The sequence below is a fragment of the Netta rufina genome, assembly GCF_964035555.1.
Source record: "Netta rufina genome assembly, chromosome: 3".
Classification (NCBI taxonomy): domain Eukaryota; kingdom Metazoa; phylum Chordata; class Aves; order Anseriformes; family Anatidae; genus Netta; species Netta rufina.
This window is the reverse complement of record NC_140125.1, coordinates 69,478,538-69,503,928: the sequence shown is the minus strand read 5'-3', so window position 1 is coordinate 69,503,928 and position 25,391 is coordinate 69,478,538. Positions and strand designations below refer to the sequence as shown.

Here is a 25,391-nt window from a genome sequence, read left to right as displayed (position 1 = left end):
ATGTGCTTGGCAGGTCCCCTTGACTCTCTGAAATCTGACTGAATTGAACAATGTTTATCCATTTGGTATGGCATTGTCTGAAGAAAGTCACACTAGCATTTGGGAAGAGCATCCTTTGGAATCAAACACCTAAACGTATAGCCCTATTTTCATAAGCATCCAGAAACAATGAGCCATGGTAAAAGGAAGTATAGATCTGGAGTCTCCCACATTTTTGAAAAGAATACTACTTATTTGGTGGAATGTGCTATGTAATGACACAATTGTCTGGCAGGCGTGCATTAATACTAAGAGGAAAATTTGAATGTTTTTAATTTTAATGGTACTGAAACACATAACAAAATCACCATGGGGAAAAACATATTGCACAAAAAGTATTTAAGTTGTCAGAACTAACGTTTCAGCTTTACTGCCTTCTTCTAAGAAAAAAACAAAAAAAAAAAAAAAAACAAAAAAAACAACCCTATACGCAAGGTTTTTAGTCAGAACTATTTTTGAAAAGAAATTTCAAAACCAAATATATTTATTCCCATATAAAATTTCATTTTGTTGTAGATTGTATATAAATGTTTGCTTTTTTTTTTTATCCAGAGGAGAAAAGAAAATAAATTCCTTTTGTGAGTTTGGGGTGGAGGGGGCAGGGGAGGGTAAGTTTTTATGTTTAACGTCACTTTAGAAATAAACATCTTACACACCTTTTCAAGACCTTCTTCCTTGAGGCTGATAACATCTAAATCAAAATCTGTCCTTAAGCCATTAGATTTGTTGAAAGTTATCCTGCCTGTGAGGCCTTCCCAGTGAGCCTAGAGAAAAAGAAAAAAAATTATAAATAACCTGTTCCTATATTTCCCCAGAAAGAAAAATGTTATCAAATTCTGTCAGAATGGGAATATTACTTACCTAAATGTTTTACACTGTGGCTGATTTAAATATATATATTTCATATTTACTTCTTGCTAATTAAATTAACCTTTCTTTAATCTTCATAGACTTTTTTTTTTAAATCAGTTTTCCATGTTAGCCAATAAATTCTTCATTTCTCCACTATTCATGCATGCATTTCCAGTTCCGTTTCCCTGCTCTCAAGCCCTGAGCTCTTCTATTAACTCTGGATTTCATTCTTCTGCAAGATGCTGAGAGTCCCCATGCTAAGACACCAAAAATTGAGGTCCCTGAGCCAGTCTTCCAGAGTTTATTCCTTACTTACTAATTTAATTAAGTGGAATATCCTATTAAAATAATAATAATAATAAATAAACTTACAGTCAGCACGGTTCTTAAACTATACTGAACTAGAGGAAGAAGTATGGAAGACAAAGTTATCATCTTAAAATCAATTAGTATTAAAAACAGGATTATATTCCATTGCAAACATTTATGTTTATGTATTTTGCATATTTAGAATGAGAAACTAGTAGTTATTTACAATACAAGAATACTCTATTTGAATATTCTATAATCTTTAGCACCTTAAATCTCCTAAATTTTATCTAACCATATCTCAGAAGTATACTCGGAGAACAATGCCATATATATTTATCATGGCAAAAGTGAAAATTAGAACTTCATTCTTGGCCTCTTTAAATGTATACTAGCATTTAGTTGCTGAATTTTCATAGTTAGTCTATGGTTTAGAGTCTTGGTGGGTTGTTTTTTTTTTTTAATACTACAGATGTTCCAAAAACACTCACAAGTATCCACAATTAAAAGTTTTATTTAGAATGCAGTTATTTCACCCTTTTATAATTCTAGTTGGAACAAAGTATATCATACACAGGGCTGGAAAACTTGTTTGATAGATAAGACAACATTTTTATTTGCAATTTCTTTAAACATAATAAGCTAATAGTCTCACTCACCTGCTAAAAAAAATAAATAAAAACGCAGAATTCAAGTAGAATTAGAATAAAATGAAATGGGAGTTGGGAGGAAGGAAAGTAAGGAAGGAGGATATATTTTGTTAGTGACTTACCTCCTTAATGAGACTCATAAAGCGGGTCCCAAAGCGCCATGGTTTGTGGCGATTGCACTGTAGTGAACTGACAGTCATCTGTGGGAACTGCTGGACAGCCACTGATACCACATGAACTGCATCATACATTAGAGCCGCATCCGTCTAAAATTAGAATGAAATCAGCATTATGAGCACAAAATCAAAACAAGTGACAATCCAGCAGTGAGGGAACGAAACAAAAATTTAGCACTGCTCATTACACTACAGGGAGAAAATGATCTGATTGTGCAGCACTGTGACAGCCTGATTGCCAAGTCTCAGAGAAGCATCAGGACCTGTAGTCTCAGTTCTTCTCTTTTTAAAGCTGAAATAAGGGCCCAAATATCAATTTTATAGGATCACAGCAGGACACCAGTACCTCTGATGACTCACACCACCTTAAAGAAAGCAGTGTTTTAGGAGGCTGCACTGTATGCATGCAGGTTTGACTCAAGTCAGTTATTTCCATCAGTGAGAAGAAAAAATAGATTAGCAAGTAGCAAGACCTTGGCAATGAAGGGAAGGCTAAGGAAATAATGGTTTTCCATTTGGAATTACAGACTAGAAACAATCCCAAAGGTATTTTACAGATTCATTTATAAGTTTTTATAGGTATCAGTTTTAATCCCTAAGACAGGCCTACACATAATCGGTATCTTCTACAAAGCAGTGGCAAATTAGAATTCCATTAAACTCCACATTCATTTTAATTGTTTTCATGTCCCATTCTAAATAAATGGGCTGTTTAGTCATGGTATATGCTAGCTACTGTTGTATTAGCAAAGAACAGAAGCAGCCTCCCAGTACATACTGTACAAAAGAAACTGAAATTTTTCCTCTTCTCTTTGATAAACAGAGACAAAACTTGGAATCAAAAGCAAGAGAGGACCTTAGATTCTGCTTGTAGAAATAAATACTATGCCATCTGCTCAGTATACCTTAGAGAAAAAGGACCTCTTTCCCCTTCTCATTCATATAATTAGCGAGCTGTGAAATTAGTTCTTTAATGGACAGGAAACCTGGAGATTATTGCACTTGTCACAATACAATACAATGCAATACAAAAATAAGCTTATATAGTGCCTTTCATGCAAATGCATCCCAAGACTCTTTACAATAAAATTAAACATAAAAATGCAAAAGAGCTCTACCATTATAGCCCATAAGATACTGTTAAAGGGGAAAATATATGTTTACATTTAAATTGCTCTCCCAGGGAGAGATTTCAAAATTCAAACAGAAATAAATCCCAATTTTAACATAGCTACTATAATAGGTTTCAATGATCTCAGACACCAAGCAGTTTATACAGACACTCCAAATCAGCCAGAAAATATTTTTGCTGCCAAATTGTTCATTATCTTTAAGGCATTAAAGTGCTTTTAAGGCAAGCTAATATCTGACAAGGAGACAGCAAAAGTCCCAAAAGTCAGAATGACATGCTGAATAAGCATCATACAAAGCTTAATATTCTAGTACTTGACAGAAGTTGGAGTCTAGACAATAATTTAAAAAATAAACTATAAAATAAGTTCAATACGTAAGTCTGGTTCAGAAATGAAAACAGTATGTTTGGGGATTGTTTGTTTTATGTTGCTGTTTTTCTTTTTTGCCTTTTTTTTTTTTTTTTTGGTCTGTTTTTTAAATCAGCTTTACTTCTAAACACATAGTCCTTGCACCAATGGTTGAAAATTGAAATTGCTATAAAACTTAAGCAAAATCATTCCCATTAAGAAGCAACCAGAAGTTAAAAAAAACATTAACTGAATAATTAGATATAAATTTGGACATGAAACCAATAAGACTCATCAGCAAGAATCAAATGGACATTACGCCAGATGCAGAGAAACATGGCTTTTTGTCAAATTCTATAAGCCACTGAGCTGGAAATCTGTAGGATGAAAAGACAGTCAACTCCAGTGGAAACATTAAAAAAGCCATTGCAGTTTTGGAAGTAATTTGAATCCTGTTAATATTCTTCATACTCAACTGATGAATATTGCTTCACCGGAAATAAAGCTAAAGCAGAATGCACTTATAAATACCCACAACATAAACTAATCACTGGCTAGAAGCTGAGTGTCCAATTTGGTCTTTAGATGCAAGATAAACCCATTATTTACATAGGCTGATCTTCCACAGTCCACCTTGCATTAAAGTTAAATGTAGGCTTAATTGTTTGTACTGAACAGATAGAACCGCATGCTCAAAAATATATTGGTTTAGTGATTCAATATCACACTCATCTCTCTGGGTGCAATCACTGATTTTACTGAACAAGAAATAAACAGCACAAAACTCAGGAAAAGATAAAATATGTGCTTGAATTTGCAAGTTGGGCTGTCCTCTGCTTGGTTACTTTATCTTTCATCTGAGAGACAGAACGAACTGATAGCAATTGTACTACTTCCCCACCATCATTTGTTAAGCTTGCTAAGCATTTTTTGTGTCTTACTGCCATTTGTCTGTGCTGCTTTCTTTGCCTTAAATCATGTTATTGGAATGATGCTTTGTGATACAGGAAATGCTGCAGGTTTCAGCAAGAAACTGGTCAGGGACTTGGGAAAAAGCATCCCCCAAGTTTTATGATTCTTTATCTTATCTAAAGAGAGATTGGCAGCCTGAAAGAAGCAGTATAAACTTCATGAGAACCAATGGTTCTTGAGTTTCAGATAAGAAGCTGCTAAAACATTTCCATTCACTGAAGAACAAATAATGAGGTTAGTACTTTTCAGTTAACTTGTATAAACCTTTCAAAAATTATGGTGTATCTCACAAAGATATATCTTGGTACAGTATTTGAGACAGTTTTTTGTTTTGTTGGTTTTTGTTTCATAGTTTTCAATCATGACTTGTTCAAATACAAATAAACATCAAAAATACTGCTCATGACACTGTCAGTTGCATGTCTACAACTACAAAAAAATACAATAACAGAAGCTATAAAAGTTATTCATCAAATAGAAATAGAATGAGATTTACTTTAAGATGTCAAATGACAGTTGTCTGTGACTACAAGTCTTTCTTTCAGTTGAGTCAATGAAGTAACCAAAAAAGCTTTTAGCACTCAGATAACAGTTTAATCAGAGAAGTTCTCACTCACAGTATACTTCAAACAGAAAGTACCAATACGTGTTTACTTTTTATTCTGAACTCAGTTGGATACTACACATTTCTTCTCAACACTGCTCTGGCATTCCTTTACCTCCTGTCTTACTGTGGGTGTTGTGTTTGTCTCCACTAATTACATGTTTTTCTTTAACAGCACTAATCATTTGTGAGTCCTACTTGCTAAATACTGTTGAACAGATTTCAAGCAGGTATTCTAATCTCACCATGAAAGGGTTTTGATGGAGACAGACTCAGTGTAAAGCACACAGGGAAAATGTCCTCTCTACTATTAGATAAAGGGTCTACTATTTCTCTCCAGGCCTCTTCAGTGTGGTCTTCTTCTTCCCCAATCCTACACAAAAATTTGTCTACACAGGCACACTATAAGCTCTAGTAGATTTATGCCGTGATTTCTGGCACACTTTTGCTTCACCTGCTCTCACTGTAGGGAAGGTTTGGGTTTTCAGGGCTTGGAGCTGGGGCAAGAAGCTGGTAGGGTAGTATTTTTCACCAGTTTCTAACCTATATGGGAGAAGCTGATGCAGGAAAAAAAAAAAATAGTATTGGCTGGATCCCAGCCAAGAAAAAATCTTCCCCACATAGCAGAACTGTTGGACTGGTTTTCTGCTAGTTTTCTCTGCCCTTCTCATGACATCTCAAAGGTATGATTTTCAGTGACCTTAAGCATGGCTGGTAGCTTAGAGAAGAACTAGCTGAAAAATCCTGAAACCAAATGGGATGTTTATGCACTATAGCAGCATCTTGAGAGGTAGGTCTGTATCTTAAGACACTGCAGAAGCGAGGAGATGTGCTCACACTCTGACACAGATAAATGCAGTCCTAACAGAAGAGGTTTTCAAAATCATAATGGTTAGGATCTTCATAACCAGCTTCAGAATTACACTAAACAGGAGTTCATTGATGTCACTTGACATGTGACTCAAATTTGCTAACTACTTTTGAAATATCTGTACACAATTAACTATTAGGGGTTAAAAAGAGATGCAGATTCCACATTTAGCAACATATAATTCTGACATGTTTTTGTGTGACATTTCCATTTACTTCCAAATGGAATGAGGATCTCCTATACCAATAAACCACTCCTTTCCTGTTCATATCTCATTGCTATAGAATTGTCTCTGAATAGCAGAACATATCTGCTTTATTTTTAGATAACATGACTTTATCACACACAAGTTTAATGTTAATTTAGGATGAAGGATTGCTAGACTAATTCTGTTTCTTCATGAACAGTAACAGAAGTACAATTCTCAAACAGAAAAATTATATTTCAGCCTTTACTATAATAAATTGTAGTCCCTTATAATCTGTATTAAAAGAAAAAAATGGAACTGTTCCATAGGCATAATCTGGAAGAACTTTCAAAGACAGGTGATTAAAACCAGCTGGAATGTAAGGAAACAATTAAAAATCAGATTTTCAATTAAATTAATGTGATTGTTTTTCTCCCAGTTAAATTTATTATTAAATAAAAGCCTATAAAGAAACATGATCTACTTAAAAGGCGTTCTGTGCAGTACTTTTAAACACCAGGACAGTCACATACTACTAGAGATAGCTCTGTCTTCCTGTTTCTAAGTCAGTCAAATTTTGTCCTCGTGAAATAAGACCAGCTACCTTTACAAGACTAAACTGCTCAGTCAGACACTAACGTACTCTGAAAAGTATTGTGCATTAATTAAAATGAAGCTAAAATTATTTTAAACTGTGACTTCATTTGCTCAATCAAAAACAAAATGAAACTGAACAAAAGTGCTCACAAATATATATCTGCATTTGTTTCCTTGGTAACAATGACAAAAGTATCAGGTTTATGCATTTATCTGGAAAGTACACTGGCCACTTAATTTTTATTTATTTTTTTTTTTTTTAAACAAAGTCCTTGAAAATGTCCTTGAAGTCCTAAAAGAACTTACTTTATCATATCATATCCTTTCGTACTGACTGAAAACATGGTACAGATTTTCTGCTAGCTGCACAGATAGCCACCTCAGACCACAGCATCCTCTGAAGTAAACCTAGTTCAGACCGACTATGGTCACTGGTTCAGCCAAGTGTTAACACGCATGCTTTGAAAAGCTGCAAAAAGATTCTCTCACTGAGCAATATGAGAGTACTTATCCTTTCAGAACATAAACTGAATGTTGTATTTCCATTTGGCAAGGGGAGTGTAAGTACAAGAGACAGGGCATGTTGCAGGAGGACTGAATTTTCCATTGTCCCTTATAAATAGTATTTTTCTTACACAACACCAGTGCCTTGAATATAACACTGGATGCAAAGTCAGATTTCGTTTTTCAACTCCCAGTGTGTACCAAGATTTTTTTCTAGTCACCATCACAACAGGATAACAAAGGAATTTGGAAGGTAGCAGCAACTCTGTTTCTTTGCTATAACAGCCTCAGCACATAGTGGACAGCAGACAGAACAGCCTAGTCAAATCTCCTTCCCCTCCAAGACACCCTTTTTGTGAAGAAATAACACTATTTTGGACATATTACACAGAAGGATTCAAAATAGCATACTTAATCACTTCAATGCCCTCAAAAACATCCTACAATCAACATCCTTATCCTGCTAAGGATTAATTCTCCTTTGGTAATTACATTTTTTTTTCTCTCAGCTGTCCTTACTGTCCAATAATTTAACAACAGAAAATTATTAATTATAAAACTTTGAATAAATGTCATAGTGCCTAAACAAAACATTTTTTTTTTTCTGCCTATTGAATCCCCCCCATCACCTGCCTTCCTTTCTTCCTTGCCTTAGTCTTATTTTCTAGATTATTTCCATTATGAATACAATGAAGAGAAATAGGCCTGTGTGAATTAATTTTTTTTAATCATTATTTTCCTTTGAAGACTGAGTTTCTCACAGAAGCTGATTCCACCTCCTTTCTTTTAAACAAACCAGGAATAACTGAAAAGACATGAGAAAAATCTGATGACACACAAAAGTCAGGACAATGCGACCACCTGCATTGCAGAAGCACCCTCATTATTAACACTGTTGCTTTCCTTAAAAGCTGTCCCGTTTGACAGAAAATGACAAAACTGCCATTAAAAATTACTGGATATGAACTACAGAAAAAACTGTGGATACATAAAGGTGCAGGACAAGAGACAAAGACTGAAGAACGTCATTTTCCTTTAAATTTTTCAGATCCTGCATTAAGCACAAGATAAAGCATGTACAATGTAATTTTAGTTACTATAATCTTCAGTATTTTCCCAACTCCAAAATTCAAATCCTGAATATCTTATCCTTCTCCATACCCATATATTAAATGATCATTTGAATATGAAAATAAACGTAGATGTGAATTTATTCTTTATGATTCTTTTACGTACTATGAGATGAAACTAACTTCTTTAACAGTTATGTGTTTCAGTACAATTCTACAGGATACTTGAAAGAAAGAAAGGTGAATTATGCCATACTCATTTTATAAATGCAAAGTGATTGTCATCACATGAGTTGTCACTCAAAAGTAATTAAGTGACATAGGATCCCATTGTTATTCTATACATTTATGAATATACAGCTCGATGCAACACAGGTGTCAATAAAGAGGCTTATCTCTCACACTGTAAACCAGATTCAGGAAAAAAGGTCCTTCAGGACACCCAGAAAGAATCACATGAGATTGGCTGTAAAAGCCAAATTCCACCATGCCACTGTCTATGAAGGTTTTCTCTACTAAATGTGATCCAAGACATAATGTATATAGAAATCCCAGGTAGTTCTGTGTTAAAGAAAGTCTATACCAGCCAATACAGCAAAACAACTGGGCAGAAAGACAAACACCTTCCCTAGTTAAACTAATGTCAGTAGGTCTGGTATGGTTTAACTTTCCAATACAGCTGGAAATGTTTAAGAAAAACATAAAAGCAAACACACTTTAATTTAACTGACAAATCTAGACTAGATTGAAACAACTTGTTTCAACCTCACCACAACATGCTCTCAGGTATCCCATATCTCTATGGGATATAAACCCATAAAAACAAATTAACTATTTGAGCGCAATCTGGCCATCCATAACAGAAGAAGCATCCTTTCAGTGGCTCACTGTAACAATGATATTTGCAGAGCATTACGTGTGATAGTTATGTGCAGGGCTTGAGTCCAAGAGTCTTCACTTAAATTTGGTCTTCAAGTTGTCTGTCATACAAGGCTATAAGAATAAGAGTACTGAAAAAAATTCACTTTTTAATTTTATATATTTATATTTTTTTATTTTTTTTTTGACAGTTGAGTGATGTTAGAATATAGGTATGACCTGTTTATATCCTACAAGTCAGCGTACTGTTTCACAGAGATGTAACAACTGCCTGGAAGAACACAGAAGAATTAGAAATCTTCTATCTGACAAATGAAAAAAGAAAAAAAAAAATAGAACATGGTTTCTGCAGGCTATAAAAGTAAAGACTGAAAACAAACATTGAGGGGAAGAGAAAACAGGGAAGAAAAGTAAAGAGCACAGAAGAACCAGCCTGGATGCAAAAGTAACAAAACAACAATTAACAGGAGTCATTTTATCTTACAGATAGACAGAGGTTTAAGTTGTACTAAACTTAAAAATCATTTAACAGTCACTAAATGAACCACTGCACAAGACCACCTACAAAAGATACTTCAGTTAGATGAGGCCTGACAAATGTAGTAGCATGCACACACATTTCAGAGACCCAATATATTTCTTCTGCTCACAGAAAGCTCTCCTACTCAAAGCAGTTATAATGAGTGAATGAAATTAAGAAGAAACGGCTTGCAAAACTAGTTCCTCCCCTCCTTGGTTAATAAAGTCTATTGCCCCTGAAATCATTTTACTTAATTCTCACTTGCTAACACATTCCACAAAACCATTTTGCTGAGTGAGATTTATTAAATCTCCCAGTCTGGGATTAAATTTTACTGTTTTATGAACTGTTAAATTGCATTGTATGCTTATTAAAGCTGGTGTTTTCTTACTTCTTGACACATTCCCAACTCAACGCAGGGGTACAATTAAACAAAGATTTTGCTTTCACCCCCAAACATGCATTCCAATTGGCAACAAACTATGAGCATTAGCAAGCTATAAACAATGTGTGTTTACATTTTCTAAATATCAAAGAACTTGTTAGAAACTTTTTTTTTTTAATATGGGGTAATATTTCATATGAATAATCATCAGATGATGGCACAGCTGTTTAGATTTTGTTAACACTTTGTTTCCTCATGAATTTTAAGCAGGGTGTTTATTTACAGAAATGTGTATACAATTTTTAGTAGAGAATGTATTATGACTGACAATACAGATGTAAATTATTTCCCCCTGCTCCCATTATCAAAATGCTTGTTTTAACATCAGAACAAAGCAAGTAATTTTCTTCTTATACTAGTTAAAAATTCTTAAAACAAGTTAAAAATCTATAAAAAATAGATCAGGACAAATATTCTTTTGGAAAACACGCAATCTTCTCTTACACAAAGAAATGAAAATCAAGATTTTTCATTTTTTGCCTCTGTATTTCATAGTTTGATCCCTAATTCTTAGAGAAATTAGGAACTGGAATGTGAAACATCTACAAACTTTGATAAAATGCCAAGAGAACAAAAGAATATCGATGCTGTTGATACCTACCTAGCCATTCCATTTTCATTATGTAGTAAAGAATGTGCACTATTACTGACAGTATAAAGGCACCTTTCCAGCAGTATAGATGTTTGAAGTGCTAGAACTTTTTTCATCTCACAAAATAATCACAAATTATCATGTAATTTCACACAGAATGACAGAATCATCTAGGTTGGAAGAGACCTCCAAGATCATCCAGTCCAACCTCTGACCTAACACTAACAAGTCCTCCACTAAACCATATCGCTAAACTCTATATCTAAACATCTTTTCAAGACCTCTAGGGATGGTGAGTCAACCACTTCCCCGGGCAGCCTAACAGCCCTTTCAGAAAAGAAGTTTTTCCTAACATCCAACCTAAACCTCCCCTGGAGCAACTTTAGCCCATTCCCCCTTGTCCTGTCACCAGGCACATGGGAGAACAGACCAACCCCCACCTCTGTACAGCCTCCCCTTTAAGGTACCTGTAGAGTGTGATAAGGTTGCCCCTGAGCCTCCTCTTCTCCAGCCTGAACAATCCCTAAGCCGCTCCTCTTAAGACTCGTTCTGCAGACCCCTCACCAGCTTCATCGCCCTTCTCTGGACTCGCTCAAGCACCTCCATGTCCTTCTTGTAGCAAGGGGCCCAAAACTGAACACAGCATTCAAGGTGTGACCTCACCAGAGCCGAGTACAAGGGGACAATCACTTCCCTAGACCTGCTGGCCACACTGCTTCTTATACAAGCCAGGATGCTGTTGGCCTTCCTGGCCACCTGAGCACACTACTAGCTCATATTCAGCTGACTATCAACCAATACTCCCAGGTCCTTCTCTGCCAGTCAGCTTTCTAACCATTCATCTCTCAGCCTGTAGCAGCACTTGAGGTAAAATATTTTTTCTTTTTACAAAAAAAAAAAAAAAAAAAAAAAAGAGAGAGAGAAGGTCATATCTGTGATGGACACACAAACAGTACAGCTCCTTGCAGAGGACTCAAGCACAGAGACTAGAGCCAGAAAACAAAACAAAAAAAACCAACACACACCTCAGGTTCACAAATGCCAACAGGACACGAATGCACAGCAGCCCCAACAGGGATAATCACAGACTTATCCTTCACAGATGAAAAAAGTGATCCTGCTCAGTCTCTTGGTAATACTGCACCTATGTGGTCAAGCCCCTTGCAGCACATACTGAAGCTCTTTATGAATCCTCCAGAGAGTTACACAAATAGCTTGATATCTGTAGAGATTAAAATATATCCTAAAAATAGAAGTGTACCAAACCACATCCCAGAAACAAGTTTGCTAGCAACCTCTGCTAAATATCCCTCTATTAAGAAAATTCCAAGCACTTAAAATCTAGAAGGCTACAAGATTTAAAGACTCAACATCCAGCAAAACAGCAGGAAAAAAAAGTTCCAGAAACATAAGAAACTGTCCCTAATCCTGAAAAAGACTACACCTTATATGCCTATTTCTGCTGTTTTCAGATAGTCACAGGCACAGGAAACTAGGATGATACATTTCCCCTAAATCCATGCTCTATCACTTTAACACCAAGATTGCAACTCTGATGATATTTGACATACAGGTGAAGGCATAAGGTCACATTCATAGTAAGCCCTGTAATTCTGCAAAAAAAAATCATAAGAGACCTAGAACCACAAAGCAAACGCACAAAGTAATGTCAACTTCCTATCCAATAGCATGCTCTAAAAATTACCCACCTGAAGAAGAGCTGCATGTAGTAAAGGCACCTACTACTATATAGCTTGTTTTACTCTAAAAGATCCTACTAGTTGTTACCTTAAAGAGACATGCTTACCTTTCTCAACTTGGAAAGGCATCAGTCCATACACTTTGACCCACCTAAAGAACCCTGCAACTAGCTGAAGAAAAAACAAAGCACATACCCCCAAAGAGCAGCTCAGGCAGAAAGAGAGCTGTAATGGGACACCTGCAGCTTATATACCATTAGGCCCACCTGGCACCTAATCAATCACCTGGGAAAGGGGTGGGACAAAGCAAAAAAATAAAATAAAATAATAGACATCAAGCAGGATGAGCAGCATCTGTGTTGTTTTTGTTTATGTGGCTTAACTCAACAGTGTGCAAAGCACAACACAGAGAATTGGGCTGTTTCTAGAAACAACAATTCCTGTGCTTTTGCTTCAGCTTTGAATATTGAAAGGACAATATGAACAAGTAAATAACTGAAACTATTTTGCTATGCATTCTTTTCTAAACACCTCCATAAGCTTAGGCCAATAATTGTAAGTACTTTTGATATTTTAATATAAATTGCTTAGTTTGTGTTGTTAGCAGAAACATAATGAATTTACATCATTTAAAAAAAAAAAAAAAAGTTACCCTTACTAATATTATCATAACATAGAAAACATAATACTTTACTGGGACCCAAAGTAAGAAGCAATGCTTCTGCACTCTTCTTCCTATTTGATAGACTACTTAAGAAGCTAAGAACTTCAAAGTAACTGATAATCAGTTGTGTAGGTAGCCAGTTTTTACAGATTAATTTTAACTTATAGGAGGTGAAATTTTCAGACAACTTGAAAATTTACAACCAATTAATACAGGAGATGTAGTTAGCAAGTGGCTTTAACATGGGTTTTTCTGAAATAAGAATCAGCAGTGTTTCTCTGGTCTGCTTGGCCTTCGATGCAGGAGCTGAATTTCATTTTAACAAATAAAATGCTAAAGATTTAGAATACACCCTGAAGCACATCAGAAAATTCTGAATTAAGTTTTCTAACATGGACACTTTTTCATTAGCTATCTCTTAAGGAGTGAAAGCTTAAATCTCAAGTATGAGGGAATTTTCAGTTAAGGGAATAAGTATAAAAGGCCTGAAATTTAGAGGGTAGAATATCTAAAATTTAATCTTTTGTATTTTTTCAAAGTTTAAATTTGACTGGATGGCAGTCTGGTTTCAAAGCTAGTCTCTCTTTACAGGGTTTGGTATTCTGATGCAAGATTAAGCTGTGACTGATTTCTTCAGCTTCCTGATCGATTTCCGGTTCTCACTTATTTTTAAATGAACTGCTTATTGGACAGGTTATCTGTGGTTTACACAGGTTATCAGGGTGGTTTACTTCTTTCCAATCACATAAAGAGGAAAAGGTACACAATATAAATCATTCACTTAATATGAACATCTACATTATGTATTTCCTTAACACATCAGATCATTCATCCTGAGTTCCACCCTGAATTCCTACTTTTTTATAGTAAATATTATTTGATATTAACTTTGATTTTTACTTATTTATTTATTTATTTGGATAATATGGTGTGGGCAACTTATGTAACAAGAACATTTTCAAATTCCTGTATGTATCAGAAGGTTATTTTCTAGGTTAGGAATGTAAGTAACTTGTGTCCATTTCAACATACTTTTTCTTTTAAGTTACTTTTTGGAGGCCTAGTGGAGTCCCCCAGGGGTCAGTACTGGTTACAGTGTTGTTCAGCTTATTCATTAATGGCCTGGACAATGGAACAGAATGCACCCTCAGCAAATTTGCTAACACAAAGCTCAGAGGAGTTCCTGATACCCCATAGGGCTGTGCTGCCATTCAGAGGGACCTCAACAAGCTGGAGGGTTAGGCCAAGAGGAACCTCATGAACGACAGAACAAGAGGTAATGGGCACAAACTGAAGCACAGGAGGTTCCAGCTCAATATGAGGGGGGCACTTCTTTACTGTGAAGGTGACAGAGCACTGTAACAGGTTGCCCAGAGAGGTTGTGAATATCTCCTCGGGAGATATTCAAAACCTGCCTGGATGCCATCCTGCACAATGTGCTCTAGGTGATCCTGCTCTGCAGGGGAGTTGGACTAGATATCTTCAGAGGTCTCTTCCAACCTCATACATTCTGTAATTCTGTGATACTATTTTTGTAAAATGTTTTTACTTACAATTCAGAATTTCTCTTCCTCTATATCTTTTGATTTTAGGAGGTATTCTGATTCTGAATTTATTTTTTCACACTAACAGAGAACTTCAGCTAGTTCTTCTATATAAAGTTGTACATTTATAGAATTGTTATAGAATTGTTGTCTGGAATAAATAACATTAAATTTATTAAAAAAAAATATATCACAAAAAGTAATTCTATAATTGTTTTTTTTTGTTTTTTGTTTGTTTGTTTTTAGAAATTTCTCTCATTTTCTGTTTTCTGGCTAACAAAGAAATTGACAAGATAAGGATTTCATAAGACCCTATAAATGCTCCGTCACATCAGAAACTGCTAATCCAACAAGCAAGTGACTTTCAGTGTACTGATTGAAGTATTAAAAGCTATCTACATAAGCATTTGCAGAATTGTGCTTATAATATGCAATTAAGAATAATGAGTTATGTCAAGTTTCTATACATTTGGAAAAGCATACATTAAATATCTAGGTGAAAGATAACCTGAAGTACTTTCTCAAGCTTTCTTCTGACCTTTAGAAATTATAGCATCAGCTATAATATTTTTTTGCCATAAAAAAAATACCATCATGCTTTTTAATATGCCGTAAGTACAGATAGCAGAAAACTAATTACCAGAAGCAATGGGTCATTATTTGATCTCATAGTCTATTTTCTTTCGTCTGTTCCCCTGCTCAAAAATCAATGATTTTGATCACTACAACTCCATCAATCACATCTATAATAAAGAGCTGCCTGCTACTATTGTACTAGTTTAACTCACCACACGAAAAGTCCTTCTACATGAGCAGTTCATAAGCAATTATAGAAAGATTTTACTCAGCATATACACTGAACACGTTTGTACTCACGCACAGCAAGAAAGTACAACTGACCTCAGCTGAAGAGAGGCATAAATTTAGAACAACCGAGAGATTAAATAAATATCCCATTAAAAATGGAGAAAAAAGCATTCAAAAGAATGAGTCTCTACATACTCTTATTTCTCAAAAAGTTTCACAATGTGTGAGGATTTCAGAGCTTTCACACCTTTTAATTTTTCAATAAGATTTCAAAAATAAATGTCCATTGATGACTTTGAAATGCAGAAACAAAACAGTTCTGAGCCTTCATAATGAATTGCCTTTTCCTGCTCTCACCAAGCTCCATTTATGTTTTTCTCCACTTAGGACTAATGACACAATTTAATATCCTCAGCAAAAAAACAAAGATTTCATATGCAGCCTTGCAAAGTTCATGTTTGCAGAAAAAAAAAAAAAAAAAAAATCAAGCAATGTAAAACATAACTATTTTATAAAAGTGTACATTGATTGCAAACAATTTTTCTTTATGTCAGACTTGCTGCTCTTTTATTACGTATACCCTATATCTCTATTTTAAGTAAATATTTTGGTTTTGGATTAACAACTTCTTGAAATCAGTAAAACGCAAAGAAAAAAAAAGTATTAAAAAAAATGCTGGCCTGTGATTTAGAAAACTGATCATTTGTTTAGATTTAGAAAATAGGTATATCATTTTAACTTTAGCTTTGGAAGTACACTCAATTTTATAGTATTCATTGCCTCTTGTTATTTTTATTGCATAATTTTAGCCAATTTCAATGATATATGTAAAAAAAAGTAGAGATATGAGGGCTACGAGGATAATCAAAGGGCTGGAGCACCTATCCTGTGAAGACAAGCTGAGGGAGTTGAGGTTGTTCAGCCTGGAGAAGAGAAGGCTCCGGGGAGCCTACAGGAAAGCTGGTGAGGGACTCTATCAGGGAGTGCAGTGACAGGACAAGGACTAATAGTTTTAAACTAAAAAATGGGAGATTTGGATTAGATATTAGGAAAAAATTCTTTATTATGAGGGTGGTGAGGTACTGGCACAGAAACTGTGGATGCACCATCCCTTGGAGTGTTGAAGATCAGGTTGGATGGGACTTTGGGCAACCTGATCTAGTGGAAGGTGTTATTAATGTCCCTTCCAGTCCAAACCATTCTATGATTCTATGATTATGGAAAAGCAAAGTGACACTGCTAATACTATAATTTCTTTTCTTTGTAATCGTGCCTCCACCAACTAGTATAACTTACTATGTAATTGTGGTTTTTTCTTTTGTTCCAGTGAAGTTTACCATTAATCAGTTTGCTTTCTGAATAATCTTTTATCATGTTATAATGCTAGTTCTAATAATCAGGTCTTTATACATTGTTAACTCTGGTTTCACTGTAAGAGTAGGCACAGGATTAGACACATTCAGACATATTTGTACATGTATTATATGCATTTGGTTTTGATTAAAAATTTCTATACAAAGTTGCTGAGAGATTGAAAAGCTGTGTTTTCATTTGCAACGCTACCCTTGCAGGCTATCTTCTAAAAATATTCCCATAAAAACAGTCATCTTAAGCTATTATTCTAATACATTTGCCCACAAAAACATACCTACTTTAAGAACAGCTTTAAATTAGGGTGTTTCAGAGGAAGCTGAATAATTATTAATAGGAACATCCATGACTAATGCTGAGAAGCACTTTGACACCGAAAACTTAATTGAACTTTTAAGTACGTTGAAATCCTTAAATAGCAAAACATAAAGAAGTTCAAAGTATAAAGAAAACAAGGGTAGACAGAAATAGAAAACAAAATTTGGATAAAGAAAAGAAGGTTATTAGTGTATTTTTATATATATGAAATTTTTAATACTTAAAAATTATTTGCGGTAATTTACGCATGAAGAAACACAGTCTTACAACTAATAACAGCTCAGAAACAATTTTGCTGTAAGGTTAGACATAGCTGCCACTTTGGTCAACACACGTACCAAACAAGCTGATAAAAATTAGGCTGTATCTATGAATCTTAGTATGTCCAACAAAATTTGTACCAATATATACATGCTCTAAATCATCCTTTCTGGAAATTTTGGAACTCTCTTTTTCTAAATATAGTTCATTCTCAAAAGGATATTTATATCAAAAAGCCAACTGATGGTATATAATTATCACAATTATTAAACCAAAAATAGGAACTAAAAACTGAATATACTTCCAGCTGTTTTTTCAATACCCTATCAGGGCTCCATCCATCAGGGTAACAGTTAAATGTCTGCACTACATCTAAATCTAAATTTAAAAAATACTGATGTGTCCAAGCTGAGGTAGAAGTTATAGGTTTTTTTTTTTTTTTTTTTTTTTTTTTTGCATATTTCTGATTAAACTGATGAGGATTTATTTTTTTCTGGTGTAAATATACCTATTTTAACTGTGCATAAGCATGATTTTAAAACTATTTTCATACTATTCATCCTATTTTTAGTAATGTTGATTTGTTGATTACTAATATTTCAGAAGGCTCTCCAGATCTGCAATTTCAGACTGCATAGGGAAAAAAATGGGGGAGGGGTGGAAAAAATAGAGGACATATGCAAGTAGGTAATGTTTCAATACTACAAACACTAGGGTTTATAGTTTTCTCATTCATACACACATACAACTCTACTAGGCATGTGGCCTTTGACAGATAAACTAGAAGAAAAAATAAATAGGTACAAATGCGATAAGCCTCATCAATTATTCCAGGGTTTTAGACTTTCTGACACTTCTGTGCAGTTTCTGAGAGTTGGAAGAGAGAATAGCAAGAGGATCAATTCAAGTAATCTCTTTTGATATGAAGAGCATATAAGTGTAAGTATTCATATGCATCTGTATTATGAGAAAAAAAAAAAATCACAGAATTCTATCCCTTCTTACATCTTCAGAGTATGAGCAGAAACTAGTGTTAACAGTGTATGAGTGTTGTAAAATCACAACAAGCCTGTAAGTTCCAAAGACGTACAGCTATTTTCAGATTCAACAGAGAGGAAGAAATGGAAGAGAATTATTTCTGCAGAAAATTTGTTCAGAATTCATTTGCACTTTATCTTACAAGATCTGAGGAGAACCAGTCTAGTAACTGAGTGTTAATTCACTGAACTCTATCTCACTGCATACATTGACATGGGAACAGCTAGTTTGACACAGACATTAGTAGGACAAAATTGCCAAAGCATATGTTGGAATCACTAAGTTACTCCAACTTCCCAATTCACACTGATTCTCACAGTTCTCACCATTTTGCAAAGAACGGCTTACTTGGAAGATCTGTTGAAGATCGACATCTGGTTGATGTATAACTGTTTTCATTTTGTGTTTCCATTAATAAAATGATACAGAATGTAAAAGCCTGTTGCAATAAGCATTTAGATAAATTAATGTGATTCAAAGGCAAATGTTTTTAGCAGGCATGCCTTGATATTTTAGATCATTTACTTCTTCTCTCTATAGCATTTTCAAAGTCTATATTTGGTTTAGTCTGTCACAGAAACAAAAGCAATACTTGTCCACGCATTTTCCTTTCATTAAGAAGATTTGTTTTCACAATAATTTTGTAAGACTCCATTACTCTGAAAGGTTTACAACAGATTTTATGTTCTATCAGCAGCAAGCTCTTGAAGCAACTCTCCCAATTTTTCCTACATCCCAGTGTTCTGATTCACATCAGGGAGCAGTGTCACAGTGCATGAACTAGATTCTTTTAAGATAAAACTAACTGAAAGATGTGATCTGGGGCTGTATTTTATGTGCTCCATCTGCTAATTGGCTTTGTAGAAAGGAACAGGCCAGAGATAGTCTGATACAAAAAAGTGGAAAATAAGATAGAGTGAAAGAATACTCAGGCTCTTGGCACCAACAGCTTTGCTTTATGTGGTTGTCCATAATGGGCCTCTTCACTTGCTATTGTAACCATATTGCAGATAATTTCCAATGATCGCTTGAGAAAATATGGTGCCATCTTCAAGTTTATTCCATTTTATTATTATTCTAAAAATAATGATCTTGTCTTCATGCAGTCTCTAATTCCAAGGTGCAATTCCAGACCCTGTTTATTCAAACAAAGAAAAAATGCACCTCTGACTCAAAAGAAAAAAAAAATGTTTCTGCTGTCAAAAGATGACAACTCCTTATCAAGTTTGATGAAATGAAAATAATTTAAATGAAGCAATTTAAACTACATAGAGATGAAGAAGAGGGGAGAAAAAGCATGTATAGGCCATTTATTTATGGTAGATAATAGCTTTTTATAGTGGTCAATAGAAGGTTGGGTTGAAAGCCATTCATCAGACTGCACATATGCACACAAACTGGAGATGTGAATGGCTGCCTTTGGCTCTAACTTAAAAAACAGTTATCAATCTTCATCTAAGTCTTCAAGGAGCTGCTTTTGGTGAGTAATCGATCTTGCATTTGCCACAATAGCTCATTTAATTATTTTCATCCTAAATATCCTGTCAGCAGGCAGAATGTCTTCCTGGTTTTAATTAATTTTGAGATCATTGATTCTTTGCTTTTTCCTTTCCTGTGGTTACACATGCAGACACAAATGCACAGACATATGCTTTTAGCCTGCAGGTTATGTAAGATGTATGACAAGTCCTTGGTGAAAACCCTGCATATAAAAGTATACCTAGATGGTTTCAGCTCTATTTTTATATCTTTAACCATCAACTGCTGCAAATGAGCCCCTGGCACCTAAGACATAGTTGGGCAAAACAGTAAATTGAAAACAGTGTTTGCTGAATAGTTTTCAATTAAAGAGTCCTTAAATCAATAGGCGGTAGGATAACACAGCCACAAGCGTGCTATAAATTGCCAGAAAATTTCAAAAACAAAACATGAAAGTCAGAGAACCATAAAATAGTAGAGGAAGTCATAAACTTATATTGCATTTTAAAAATAAATACAAATCTTGGATTGATTGACAATAGGAACATCCAGAAAAAAAAAAAATTAAAAAAAATGATTAGGCCCTAGAGTGCAGTCATACTTCCTCTACGTTAAATACCAGAGACAAGACACAATGCAAATCTTTCAATAAAATCTTCAAAATTTTAAAGAGAGAAGCTCTTAAAAGAAATGTAACATAAATGGTTTACTCTAGATATCTTAGTAAAATGATGAATCTTATACATGAGAAACCTTGTTTCCCCATTTAGAAAGAAAATTTTTAACCCCATTCATTTCTGCATTGTAAATTGGTGAGTTGACTGCTCTCAGGGTCTCCAGCAAGAGCCTGGAAATCAGGAAATTAAACTGAAACAGACAAAAGTTCTGTTTTTCTGTTTGAAAAAAAAAAAAAAAAGTATTTTTTATCTAAAAAAGAGATGACAATGAGGTAAATAAAATAAATTACTTTGAACAAAATAAAAAATAGAAATGTTACTTGTTCTGTGTATAGAGACACGTGCATTAGAGATAATCATGTATAAAGAAAATGTCCCTTTAAGAAAAAAGGAATTTTCTATTAAAAAATATTTGAGAAAAAATCTGAATAGCTGCAAAACTGTAAAATTAGTGCTTGAAAGATCATCTCTATTAATATCAATAATTAGTAAAACATTGTCAACTGATTTTTGACACTTCCACCTTTGAGATAAAAAAAAAAAAAAAAAAAAAGTAGTAAATAAATCAAATTCACTAATGAAGACATTAAAATCTATGCATATTCCATGGAGCAGTTTGAAAATCTCTTCACTCACAGCCCCAATACCAGAGATGACATTTTTGTTCTAACCAATAATAAGACAACTGTATATGATCACTTTCATTTAACATGGCATGGAATAATCATGAAGTTAGTTTTATAAGAATAATGTAAATCTACCCAAGGCCAGTGCACCCGATGCAAGGCAAGAACACGTGCTTGATTGTAATGCCACTGTACAAGGAAGGGTGTTTGCTGGATCAACCTATGTCAGAACAGACACATAATCACTGAGGAGAAATTAGATCAACATTAAAAGGACACATAACATCTCTCATTAGCATGTTTCTAGTTTCAAAGCAATTCCTAAAAGAGTGGCTGCTTCAGAGCAGTCAGTTTTCTATATTTTCTAACAGATTTCCTAGCTTAGAACTTGGATGATACTTTTATGTGTTGCTCTTCATCAGAAAATGCTTTTCTCCACTATCTTTCCCTGCCTTTAGAGTGAATCTAGTCATTGTTTTATCTAATAGTAATTTAAATGCATTTAGTTTAAATTTTGGAAATCACAGAATCATAGAAACACAAGTTTGGAAAAGACATACAAGATTATCTAGTCCAGCCATCCTCCAATCACCAATACTACCCACTAATCTACTAAATCATATCTTGTAGCACCTTGTCCAGGCACCTCTTGAACACAGTGAAGGATGGTGACACCACCACCTCCCTGGGCAGGCCATTCCAGTGCCTGATCACTATTTGAGAGAAAAAGTTTTTCCTGACATCTGATCTAAATCTCTCTAGGTGCAACTTGTGGCCATTTCCTCAAGTTCTATAATTAGTTCTCTGAGAGAAGAGCCCAATCCCCTCCTCATCACAACCTCCCTTCAGGAAGTTGTAGGGTACAATGAGGTCTCCCCTGAGCCTCCTCTTCTCCAGACTGAACAATCCCAGCTGCCTCTGCTGCTCCTCATAATACTTGTGCTCTAAACCCATCACCAGTTTTGTTGCCCTACTCTGGTCATGCTCCAGGGCCTCAATGTCTTTCTTGTAGTGAAGGGCACAAAACTGAACACAGTACTTGAGGTGCAGCCTCACCAAAGCTGAGTACAGGGGAATGATCACCTCCCTGCTCCTGCTGGATACAATATTTATAATACAGGCCAGGATGCCTTTGGCCTTCTTGGCCACCTGAGCACACTGCTGGCTCATATTCAGCTGAACATCGATCAACGCTCCCAGGTCTCTTTCTTCTTCACAGTCTTGTAGCCACTCTGGCCCAAGCCTATAGTGCTGCATGGGGTTATTGTGGCCAAAGTGCAGGACCTGGCAATTGGCCTTGTTGAACTTCATCCCATTCGCCTCAGCCCAATAGACCAGCCTATCCAGATCCCTCTGAAGGGCCATCCTACCCTTAGGCAGATCGACACCACCTCCCAACTTGGTGTCACCTGAAAACTTACTGAGGGTACACTCAATCCCCTCATCTAGGTCCTCAAAAAAGATATTAAACAAGATAGGCCCCAGTTCTGACCTCTGGGGGACACCACTTGTAACAGGACACCAGCTGTCCTTATATCCATTAACCACTACCTGCTGGGCACGGCCAGTTCTTTACCCAGAGAAGAATATACCTGTCCAAGCCATGTGCAGCCAGTTTCCTCAGGAGAATGCTGTGGGAGACTGTGTCAAAGGCTTTGCCGAAGTCTAAGTAGACTACATCAACAGCCTTTCCCTCATCTACCAGTCTGGTCACATGGTCATAGAAAGAGATGAGGCTGGACAAGCACAATGTGCCTTTTGTGAACCCGTGCTGGCTGGGCCTGATCCCCTGGATGCCACACAAGTGCCATGTGACCTCACCCAAGATGATCTGCTCCATAACTTTCCCTGGATCCATGGTCAGGCTGACAGGCCTGTAGTTCCCCAGGTCCTCCTTAGGATCCTTCTTGTAGATGGGAGTCACATCAGCAAGTCTCCAGTTCTCTGGGACTTCTCCAGATAACCAGGAATGCTGATAGATGGTGAGAAGAGGCTTGGCAATTACCTCCACCAGCTCCCACAGCATCTTAGGGTGGAGCTTGTCTGGTCCCATGGACTTGTGACATACTGGATGGAGGAGAGACATACTGTCTCTTCCTGGATCTTCCTGGATCTTCCTGGATCGCAGGGGGTGATTCTATACATGAATCACAGGGGATGTCCAGGTCAGGGCATAAAGTACTCTGAGGATTACTGATCTAATTATTAAAGACAGACATAAAGAAGGCTCTGAGAATGTCAGATTTATCCTTTTCTTCAGTGATCACTTTCCCTGCTGCATCAAGTAAAGGATGGAAATTTTCCTTGGTTCTTCTGTTGCTGTTAATATATTTGTAGAAGGATTTCTTGTTCTCTTTTACTGCAGTGGCCAATCTGAGTTCAAGCTGGGCTTTTGCCTTTCTAACTTCCTCTCTGCATATCTGAGCCACTTCCTTGTAGTCACCCCAAGTAGCTTGTCCTTTCTTCCAGTGGACATAAACATTCTTTTTCTCCTGAAGTCTCAACAAAAATTCCCAGTTCATCCATGCCAGTCTTCTTCCCCTCTGGCTCACCTTATGGGACAGCCTGCTCCTGTGCCTTTAATATTTAAATCTTGAGGATCATCCAGGCTTTCTGGACCCCTTTGGCCTTCAGGAGTGACTCCCAAGGGAACCTTGTGACAAGTGTCCTGAATAGGTCAAAGTCCACCCTCTGGAAATTCAAGATAGTAGTTTTGCTAGTTACCTTTCTGACATCACCAAGAAAACTCCACAATCTCATGGTCACTCTGCCCAAGACAGTCTCCAGCTTTCACATCTCCCACCAGTCCTTCTCTGTTAGTGAAGAGAAGGTCTAGTGGTGGACCTCCCCTGGTAGGCTGTTGAACCAGCTGTGTCGGAAAGCTATCTTCCACACACTCTAGAAACCTCCTGGACTGGTCCCTCTGCACAGTATTATACTTCCAGCATATATCAGGGAAGTTGAAGTCTTCCATGAGAATGAGTGCTGGCAATTGTGTTACTTTTGTGAGCTGCTCATAGAATGAGCTCCTCATCCATCTCTTCATCCCAATTAGGTAGTCTATAAGAGAGCCCCACCAAGAAGTAACCCCTAAAGGCCTTTCCCAAATCCTTATCCATACACACTCAACTTTATCATTCCCAGCTGCAAGCTCTTCAACATCAAAACACAATTTAATATAAAGAGCCCCACCACCACCCTTCCTACCTTCTCTATCCCTTCTGAAGAGCTTGTAGACATTCATCACAGTAAGCCAGTCATGGAAGTGATGCCACCATGTTTCAGTTATAGCAACTGGGTCATAGTTAGCCTGTCGCACAATCGCCCCCAGCTCCTCCTGTTTGTTGCCCATGCTGCATGCATTGGTGTAGATGCACTTCAGATGAGACATCTGCCTCACCCCCAGCTTCAGCATTGTTCCCCTAGGCACTTCTCTGGGGAGCCCTGTTTTATCTCCTTTTCCTGTCATAACTAGTTTAAAGCTCTCTCCACAAGTCCTGTTAATTACTGTGCTAGGATTCGTTTCCCCCTTTGAGACAGGTGACTTCCATCCATCGACAGTAGGCCAGGCAGTGTAAACTGCCCCATGGTCAAAGAATCCAAGGTTCCTGTCTTGACACCAGCCTCTCAGCCAATTATTCATTACCTGAGTTTTTCTAGCCCGCTCCGTGTCCTTCACCTCCCCAGAGGGAGTAGAACAAAACACCACTTGCGCTCCTGCTCCTTGAATTATTCACCCTAAACCCCTGAGATCTCTCTTCATAGCTCGCAGGCTTCTCTGAGTGATTTCATCGCTGCCCACCTGAACTATGAGTAATTGGTAGTAATCAGTGGGGTCTCTGACCCAGGTCCCAGATAGGCAGCACACTTCCCTACAGCTCAGGTCTGGTCTGCAAATGGGGCTCTCTGTTCCTCTGAGAAGGGAATCACCTACCACAACCACCCTTCTTTCTTTCCTGACAGGGACAGTCTTAATGCATGGAGTTGACCGCCTCTTCCTTGGTAACCTCTTTGGGGAACCTCCCCACATACCTCCCCCTCAATGTCCAATGCTATAAATCTATTGCTTAGGGGGACCTGAGAATGTGAGGGATGCAGAGAGCATTCGCCCACAATGCTGAGCAGGGACCCTCTCCCAACCCTCCCCATCCCTCAGGT

The 25,391-nt window shown here is 36.5% G+C and overlaps 1 protein-coding gene across 1 annotated transcript in view; it reads right to left on the bottom strand.

The window, feature by feature from the left end:
* Nucleotides 1–25,391, bottom strand: part of GRIK2 (glutamate ionotropic receptor kainate type subunit 2) — a gene marked incomplete at both ends in the record, with an annotated part of 394,793 nt that overhangs the window by 183,505 nt on the left and 185,897 nt on the right. Inside the window, 2 exons of the mRNA XM_084284092.1 lie at nucleotides 696–803; nucleotides 1,973–2,116. Of these exons, the coding sequence (XP_084140218.1) occupies nucleotides 696–803; nucleotides 1,973–2,116 (252 nt within the window). The remainder of the gene's footprint in view (nucleotides 1–695; nucleotides 804–1,972; nucleotides 2,117–25,391) is intronic.